This window comes from Octodon degus, unplaced genomic scaffold (assembly GCF_000260255.1).
Source record: "Octodon degus isolate 3935 unplaced genomic scaffold, OctDeg1.0 scaffold00031, whole genome shotgun sequence".
NCBI classification, from domain to species: Eukaryota; Metazoa; Chordata; class Mammalia; order Rodentia; family Octodontidae; genus Octodon; species Octodon degus.
In genome coordinates, this window is record NW_004524607.1 from 10,514,906 (window position 1) to 10,524,675 (window position 9,770).

General features: G+C 42.5%; 1 protein-coding gene across 3 annotated transcripts in view; it reads left to right on the forward strand.

Annotated features, from left to right (window-relative positions):
• Positions 1 to 1,670: 1,670 nt before the first annotated feature.
• Positions 1,671 to 9,770, forward strand: part of Tbx20 (T-box 20) — a 53,304-nt gene continuing 45,204 nt past the window's right edge. For all 3 annotated transcript variants that reach the window (XM_023713380.1, XM_023713381.1, XM_004629672.2), the window contains exons 1-3: positions 1,671 to 1,927; positions 2,964 to 3,128; positions 7,584 to 7,692. In XM_023713380.1, coding sequence (XP_023569148.1) covers positions 1,836 to 1,927; positions 2,964 to 3,128; positions 7,584 to 7,692 — 366 coding nt within the window. In that variant the 5' untranslated portion in view covers positions 1,671 to 1,835. The remainder of the gene's footprint in view (positions 1,928 to 2,963; positions 3,129 to 7,583; positions 7,693 to 9,770) is intronic.

Here is a 9,770-nt window from a genome sequence, read left to right on the forward strand (position 1 = left end):
CCCCTCCAGCCTCCCTCGTGGCCCCATAATCTGTAAAATGAGCATCTTTTTCCTGGCCTTCGGGAAAGGCCTGTGGTCTGGTCTTACAGGGGACAGTTCAACCGGACGTAGTTAGTCACTGCAAGACAAATACAGGAAGGTCTGTCAGGAGTGCAGTGTTGTGTGGGGAGCGGGCAGCCAAGGTGCCCATGCCTGGCCACATAGACAGGCATGTCCTGGAAAGCACGAGGAACAGCTCTGAGGCGTTCTCCTTCTCCTCCCGCGATGCTCTGGGGAGCCTGTACTTGAAGAAGTTTTCCTTTTTCAGTTGGAAAAAAAAAATGTCAAGGTTACTTTTTCAATCCTTGTAGAGACATTTTGTGAATGTTCCTGAAACTGTTACATGAAAATATGATTTTGCCAAGGCCTGGTTCTCTCTCGCTCTCTGAATTTCAAACAATCAGCATGACAACTGATTTGATCACTGTTAATTCAAAGCATTTCTCTGAGCTAATTATCATTGTATTGAGGTAATTTCCTGTTTGCCAGACCTGAAGGAGAGGTGTGAGGTGTGAGCAGAGGTCTTAACGTGGTATGAACGTGTCGCAGCCCACGTACATCAGACATGAGTGCGCGCCAACATCCAGCCCTGGAGGAGGCACAGAAGGCCAGCACAGTTGTTTGGAAATGGCTTCGCATGGCCAATTCAAGTAGTTTATTTTTTAAGGGATGGGAGAAAATTGGGCCAATTACAAAAGTCCCCCTGTGCTCCATCAGAGTGACTGGGGCAGTGGGGCCTTATCAGCTGGCAGAGGGCCTTGGGCTCCTAGGCACTGGTGGTCTAACCTGCTGGTGGGTGCAAACTGCTCTTCCCACCTTCATTCCCTGCTATCCTGGGGTCAAAATGGTTTTCCTCACTTCTGGGGCCTTTTTGGGAAGAAACGATTTACAAACACCCTGTAATTGTTTTATGAAATTATTATTTTTAAATGCTCCAAAGAGTCTTCTTCTGTGACTTAGCAAGCTGGATGCTGGAGTCTGTCGTGAGATCTCAGGCTGGGCGGGGTGCTGTGGAGTTGCTCTAATCTCTCTATGCAGGTGAAGTGACTTACTATTTTTGAGCCAAGTCCCCGCCTTTCTTCCATTCCCTGCTGCTTTCCTTTTTCTGTTACGGGTAGAGGAGCGCTCTGTTGAGAGTGTGGAAGCCCCACTCAGAGTGGGAGTGTAAGAGGCTTCTGAAGGTGTTTGATCCCTTAGACTTAGTGAAGAAAAATCTGGTTGTCACAGAGGCAAGACTGGCCAGAGGCTGCAAGGTGTGAATGTGAGAGAGAAAACCCATAGGAATATTTGTGCTTTGTGTTTGGGGATCACTGTCACTCTCTTTATTCCTCATTATGTGACTCTGGGTGAGTTCTTGGTCATACCCTAAGTAGTCAACTGTGGTTCTAGAACTGACCTGTTTGGTCAGGTAAGTTGCCAAGCAGGGCACCCTTTCACTCCAAGAGCTGCCCGCAGGCTTTTCCCCAGTGCTAGGTCCTGGCCAGTATCCTGGAGTTTCTGAGTACCACTTTCCCAGAGCCCAATTCAGGTTCCCTCTCTCTCTCTTTTTTTCTTTTTCCTGATCAGCTTTCTTCCCTAATTCTTTTCTTTGTTGATGGTGGGCAGTGTAATTGTCCCTTTTCTTTACCCCTGCAGAGCAATTTGTAGAGAAGTCCTCCTGTGCCCAGCCCCTGGGCGAGCTGACCAGCCTGGATGCTCAGGGCGAATTCACCAGGGGAGGCAGCAGCAGCCCAGCCTCCTCCTCACTGTGCACTGAGCCTCTGATCCCCACCACCCCCATCATCCCCAGTGAGGAAATGGCCAAGATCACCTGCAACCTGGAGACCAAGGAGCTGTGGGACAAATTCCATGAGCTGGGCACAGAGATGATCATCACTAAGTCTGGCAGGTAGCTGGGCATTGGAGGGTGGGGCGTGAGAATAAGGAGCTGTGGAGGTGCTGGGGCACTTCTGGCAAATGGACAGGAGGGCTGGCAGGTAAGGCACAGAGGCTTTGGGAAAAGCTTCAGAAATGGCTTGTCTGTGTTCCAGGGCTGTGGCCACAGAGAGCCCCACCTGCCTGGAAAGAAGAAGACACTAGGACAGGAGACTTTGGGTCTCCTGTCCCTGTCCTCCAGGAGGCATTGGGCGTTGGGTCAGAATTCCAGGGGTGCTAGATGCAGGGTCTCTGGGTTCTTCCAAGGAAGGAAGTAACTCCTCTTTAATTCGGTGCAGCAGAAGCTGCAGCTTTCATTAAAAATGAAAATTTAAATCTGAAAAATGAACTATAAAAGCTAAGAGTTTAATTGAAAGTGTTGTACCTTGGCTCTGGCTGGGTGGATCCAGTGGGAAGCCATGTGGAAGCTGTAAAGGCCCCCAAAGCCAGTGGCCTTGAACTCGGTTCTTCCAGCTCCCAGGACAGGCAATGGCCACAGGGTCTCCCAGACCCGGTCCAGGAATCCCCACTCCCCCACGTAGCCTGTGTGTTGCAGAACTGTGGCAGGTCTGGCTACATTAGGTCCTCCAGAGAATGAAGTCCTTGATGCCTTGATCTGATTACAGAGTTTCAGATTTTGGGATGACAAGAACAGGGCACTCTCCCTGGCCGTGAGGTCTTGGTGCTTAAAATTATATGCCTTTGGGAGCTGGAGAGATAGCTTAGTAGAATAAGTGCTTGCCTGGGAAGTGCAGGGTCCTGAGTTCAATCCCCGGTACTGCAAAAACAAGCATATGCCTTTGGAAAGAAGTCTGGTCTCTGTATTGGCCTCTCTGTGCCTTTTCAAGAAATCAAAGGGGGTTTCTGGGGGAGAGTAAGAAGGTAGGGAAGGAAGGGAGTAGATCTAGTGCCTACTGCCTCAGCTGGGGCTAGGCCCTCTCCCTTTCCCTACACTGCCTCCTCACCCCACCCACCTCTGCTTCCCCCTGGTCTCTCTTTCTCTTTACCAGGAGGATGTTTCCTACCATCCGGGTGTCATTTTCAGGCGTGGATCCTGAGGCCAAGTACATTGTGCTTATGGACATCGTGCCAGTGGACAACAAGAGGTACCGCTACGCCTACCACCGCTCCTCCTGGCTGGTGGCTGGCAAGGCCGACCCCCCGCTGCCTGCCAGGTTCGTGCTGATCTCTGCCCCAAACAAATGCATTTTTCCTTTGTGAATTCCGAACCCGTGGTTTGTGTTTAAAGCAGCAGGCTCTGTCCTGCGCTTTCCAGGCCTCTGACACTTCAGGATTGAATACAAAATAGTGGGTTAGTCTCCTGAAAGGCGAGTTTGTGCCTTTCAATTTGTCTTTCATTTGGTCTTCCTTCAAAATTTATTTTAGAGATTTCCTTGTATTTTAGTTTGGAAATCCTTTAGAAATGTGGACCTCTTGATGTCTATAAAATTTCTAACTGGTTACTTAAAACCAGACTAAGTGCCCTCAAATTTTTTTGAGTTGCCCTCAAATCCTTTTTTAGAAAAATGTATTTTATTTATTTATTTTGGAACTGGAAATCAAACTGAGGACCTCACATTTGCCAGGCAGATGCTGTGCAGCTGAGCTATAGCCCTGGCCCTAAAGGAATATATTTTAGCATCGTGGATGATTACAGTAAATCTTTAACTTTGCTTTCAGTGCATCCTATATGCACAAAATAAGCATCATTTGGTAAAATGCGCTATTTTTAAACAAGTAAAGGATTTTAAGAAAAGAAAAAAAATTTCCCTCACTACAACTTCAGTGGATGAATGCAGTCCAACAAGTTAATACTCTTTTATGTGAAACATAATCTATTAGATATGATACATGGTTATTTTGTGGCAGTTTTTGCCTACAGTGTTTTTCTGAGATTTCTTCGTTTAAAAGCAAAATCCTATACAAACCTCAGTTGCTGCTGCTTTGTCCAAGTGGCATTCTGGGGTTTTCATAATGAACGGCACATAGAGCATGTGAGCTGCAGAGGCAGCAGTCTAACCACAAACTTTAATATGCAAGAGAATAAGTCTGGGCATGGTGGCACATGCCTGTAATCCCAGCTCTGGAGAGGCTGAAAACAGGAGGATCACTATGAGTTCTAGCTGTATAGTGAAATATATATATATTTCAATGTGCAGACTTCTTTGAAGCTATGGCTGGTTCTTTGTTTCTAGTCTGGAGTCTTAGGAAGGTGCAGAATCAGCATCATTTATACATCCACCAGCTAGAATATTCAGCTTACCTTCTTGGTCACATTATTGAGCTTATAGTATACCGAATACAGTAGACAAGAGAAGAACAGCTACCTTTCAGTTTTCTGTTCTCAACTGAAGGTTATCTGTGTAACCTTTCCAAATCAGTATTGAGTAACAGGACTAAAAAATATTTTTAAAATTTCAACTCATTTATTTATTTAGTAAATAAGAACAAGTATAACTTAAGTAAGAAGAAGTATAATTTATAAAGTTAGTTCAGCTGTGCTGGGGATTGAACCCAGGGTCTTTGCACTGAACTGTATCCACAGCTCTCTTTCTTATTTAATTTTCTAATTTTGTGACATAGTCACACTGAGTTGCTAAATAGCCCTGGCTAGGTCTGAATTTTTCATCCTCCTGCCTCATCCTCCCAGAGTGTTGGGATTACAGGCGTGTGCCACCATATCCAGGCACAAGTCATTTGTTTGGAGCAAGATATAGCAGTTCACAGCAGAAATCAAACTGATAAAATTAGTGTCATTTTTTAAGTAACCTATTTCATAGCCAGCTTACTGGTTCTTCTGGAGTTTCTTTCTTAACTTTTCAATACTATTTTAGACCAGAGAAAAGAAAGGGAGACAGGGAGGGGCAGGAGCATTCTAGCAGATCCCTCACCCTTTTTGTGAGCAAGCACTGCTTTTTGTTGTTATTTCCCCAGGCTCTCTCCTAAGAAGTGAATCGCTCCTATTTAACATACATTTTCGCCTATCTGAAGGTATGGGAAACAGTGCAGGCAGCAGACTTTGGAAATATGACATGTCTTGTTTATGTTACTAATCTGCTCTGGTTCCAGAAAGAAAGCGTGTACCAATGCACTATCTCAGCTGAAGCATGTTTGAGCTATTGCTGGAATTTTAAGTCCGGGGTGGGGGTGAAATTGGGGCTTGAGAGAAGAGGAGCTTCCTGTGTGTTTTCTCATTTATTCTAGTTCAGCTTGTTTATATCAATGTTAGATAAAAATACATGCAATGCATGATGGGGTAGAAATGTTCTAGAGTATTTAAACAACTGTAACTTTTATTGTTAATGTATGAAAATCACAATATTTTCTATCTCCGTAAAAGAAAGGGGAAGAGCGTGGGATTTGAGATTTTATGTAGCATGGTAGAAATTCCTTGTACGTCCAGGTCTTTGAAGCTCTTTACCCTAGATTGAGATTTGCTCATCAGTCTTTTCCAACCGGAAGGAAAATGCTTGGCAACATTATTTGAATAACAAGGGACAAGATATTTTTCATGACCTAAAATCATGTTACATGTTCGTATAGGACATCTCCTTTTCTTTAAAGTAATTGATATTTAAATGTTATTTTTCTTAATGTGATTACATGTAGGGACTGTCTTAAGACAGAGCATTTCATCAAGAATAGGACTTGGGGCCGGGGAGATGGCTCAGTAGAATAAGTGCTTCATTGGAAAGTGCAAGGGTCTGAGTTCAATCCCCGGTTCCACAAAAAAAAAAAAAAAGAATAAGACTTCCTGTGATTTTAGACACTGGAGGGGAAGTGGGATGTGGTATAGGTCAACACAAGGCTCCCCAAAATTACAACTTTTTTATTACCTGAAAATTTTTTTCCCCTTTTCTTCTTAAGACAGACTTTGTGGAAATGGGAAGGAGGTCTTGGAATGAGAAGGAGATGAGAGGGAGGAGAGAAGGAAAGTAAAAAAGATCAGGAAAGTAAAAGGAAAGTAAAAAAGATCAGGATGTGATAGATCTATGTACCAGTTCTCCACCATGAATGTATTTTTTTATATATTACCAGTGTATATAATTTAGTAATTAAAAATGAAACAACAACTTTAGATGGGTGAAACTTGAGAAGCTATCATACTATCAAAAATTTTTCTTGTGGAAAAGACATTATGTACTCTCCACATAAACCAGGAGAACCAGCAAGCAGGCCAGAGCCCAGCAGTGTCTGGTCTTCTGCTGGTCTGCTCAGATCTGTGAGTGCTGCCTGCCCACTCTGTGCTTTCCCCCTGCCGGTCTTGGTGCTTGCACCCCTGAGGTGCAATTCCTCTGAGCTGAATCCTTTCTTGTGACAAACCACAGTGCAGACTTTACAAGGAAAGTTTTTTCTGAATTTTCCCTTTGGTTTTGTCCCAACCAAACATTTATACTTAATTATAGCTATAAGGATCCTATACAAGCTATACATATGCATGACCTGTTATACTGATAAAGGAATTTGTCAGAGCTGGCATGGAGCTCAGGGGTAGTATATGTGCTTGGTATGCATGAGACCCTGGCTTCAGTCTCCAGCACCAGAGAAAATAAGGCAGGGGCTTGTTCTACTAAAACAAGGATTTCACTTTGTTACTTCTGTAATTTCCCTCTTATTTTGGAAAGATTGTATCAAGAAGATACTAGTATTAGGATTTACAAAGAGCTGTATTTAAGGGGACAGTCACAGGAAAAACAATGGTCTATGCTTTGCAGTGAGTAAAACTGTCTCTTGCACATAGCAACAGATCCATAAAGGATGGGAAGATTTTTTTTGCATAAATTGTTGATAAATAAATCAATTGAATAAATCAAAGCTTGTCCAGCCTTAAATGCTTACTTAGTGAGTATCAATTGATATGATAAGAATATGTGGTAGTGCTTAAAGTACCAGGAGGAGCAAGAAACTCTCACCTTGGGTCGGTGGTTATTGAACATTCCCCTGATCTGGGCCTGGTGGTGCACACCTGTAATCCTACCACTCCGGGAGGCTGAGGCAGGAGGGTGGCAAATTTAACCAGCCTGGGCACCTTAGTGACTTGGTAAGACCCTGTCTCAAAGTAGAAAATAAAACAATGAATTGGGATCTATTTCAAGTGTAAAGGCCCTGAGTTCAACTCTCAGAACCAGGGGGAAAATCTCCATGTAGCTGTGCTAAAATAAGTTTGTTTTATATTTGTGAAAAATACATACTTGAAACCGAGTGACTTAAGCTTAGACAAATGTGTGCTCTAAAATTACGTCCTTTCAGCTTTTGTTTGCGTTGCTCTTCACTGATACCTATGACAGGAACTCATGCAATTAGTGTAGCCTACACTTTCCTTGATGAATAGCTACAATCATGAGATTCTTTTATATTTGGAAGACACAGAATAGTAACTAACTACATAGATGAAATAAACAACCCATCTATAAAAACTGGCTTACCCAGCACACAGTCGATCTATTAAGTTTTACCCCTTTTAGATCATTGGTACGTGAAGAAGTACCTTAGAAGTTTCCAAGTTACTTGGGCATTGCAAATAGAATGGATTGTGTCTGAGAGGCTACTATGTTTCTTTAGAATCAGCGTATTTTATAATTCAGAGATAGGCTTTAAAAAAAGACACAATTTTCTCATAATTTCCTTAGGCTCTATGTGCATCCCGACTCCCCATTCACTGGTGAGCAGCTACTCAAACAGATGGTGTCCTTTGAGAAAGTGAAACTCACCAACAATGAACTGGATCAACATGGCCATGTAAGTAAGAGGTGCCTCGGCTGTGTGGGGTCCCCTGGATGGATGTGACAAGTTGTGCCAAGTGTCCTTTCTTCAGCCCTTCTCCTCTCGCTCTCCACTTTCACTCTCCATCCCTGAGTCACTGGTGAGCACACGCATGTGTTCTTCAGGGCATTTGACTGTGAATGCATTTGTCCAGAAGTCACGTGCAGGGATCCCTTTGTGTACAGAAGGACCCTTGGATCCTCTGCACCATGGATTTCCTACTGTACCTGCAGCTGCTTTGTCCCCTGAGCCAGGGAAACAGGGAGCATGTACACTTTTGGAGGAGACCTGCTGCCTCTCCTTATGTTGAGCATCTGACTGACTATAGCAGGATGCAAGCACAGCACAAAGGGGATGGGTTCAGACCTCCTGGGGCCCTGGCAGTGTGCAGAACATGTTCTTATGAGATGCAACAGCACACAAGGGCAGTTTTGCCAAAGGAATTCACAAAAGTGCTTTTCATCATAATGCATCATTTTTGTAGAGTCTGAGGCCAGGGGTGGTGGCTTAGGCCTAAAATCCCAGAACTCTGGGAGGTAAACTTGAGCTCAGCTTGGACAACTTGATACGTTCTCAAAACAGAAAGATAAAAACTAGCAATGTAGCTCAGTGTGAAGGGCCTGGATTAAATCTCCAGTATGGCTGGGGGAAAGCCTCCTTGCAATTAAAAACAAAATACATTTGACTTCTCTCTCTCTTCTCTCTTCTCTCCTTTCTCTCCCCTTCCCTCCCTCCACTCCCTCCCACCTCCCCTCCCTTCTTTCTCTCTCATAGTAGGGATTGAACCCAAGGCCTTTCATTGAACTACATCCTTGGCCTTTTTCAAAAATGTATTATTATTACTTTAATTGATATATATTTTAAACACATTCAATTTACATTTGTTTCAGGAGCTCTCTATGTCTTAATCATTTTTAATTCTTCACTTTTACTTTGCTCTTGATTTATAATTAGACTTCTTAAATGAAAGAAACCAAGTGATATTTAAGTCTTTGAGTCTGATTTATTTCACTTAACATGGTTTCGAGATTCATCTATTTTCCTATCGTATGGATGACTTTAATTCATCCTTCTTTATGGCTGAATAGGATTCTACTGTGTATGTATACACCATACTTTCTTTATCCCTTTGCCCATTGATGGGGATCTAGGCTGTTTTCACATTTTAACTATTGTGAATCGTACTGCTACGAACATGAGTATGTGTGTATCACTGTAATATGATGACTTTACTCTTCTGGAAAGATACCTAAGAGGGAGATAGCTGTGTTTAATGGAATCTCTAGTTTTAGTTTTCTGAGTAATCTCCACACTGATTTTCATAGTGATTGTACTAGTTCACCTTCCCACCAACAATGGTAGAAGGATTTCGTTTCCCCCAGCCTTGCCAGAACTTGATTTTTACATGTATTCTTCACGAAGGCAATTCTGATTAGAGAGAGATGGAATCTCAGAGTTGTTTGAATTTGCATGTCCCTAGTGACTAAAGAGGAAGAACATTTTCTCATATGCTTATTAGCCATTTGTACTTCTTTTAAGAAAAATTTCTTTCATTTGCCCATTTTTTTGGAGTGGATTATTGATTTTGGGGTGATAGTTTTAGTCCTTTGTATGTTCTAGATGTTAGTCTTCTACAAGAAGAGTAGTCGAAAAAAATTTTCTTTCCATTTTACCTCTTCCTTCATAAAAACTCGGATATTTTAATTATTTTATTCCTTGGCTTTGATAATCTGGTATAATTATTCTTACATCTCTTATATTAAATAAAGCTCCTGTTACAGTTTTAGTTTTTTTGGATCTGTGCAATTTAACAGAAGTGCCTCGAAATCTTAAAGACGGACTTAGGTAGATAATAAATTAAAGAGTTCTAGGTACGGTTTCAAATGGATTGAACTGGAAACAAGTAATTTGCTTACAGCATTCTCAATGTGAATAAGGAAATCAGCAGGTCAAAGTAGGGCTGTGGGTGCTGCTGTTGGAACACTGTATTTAGTAGGTTAATAACCTGGGTTTTTCTTGTCCATTTGTTTATATTTTTCTAATTAAATTAAGTT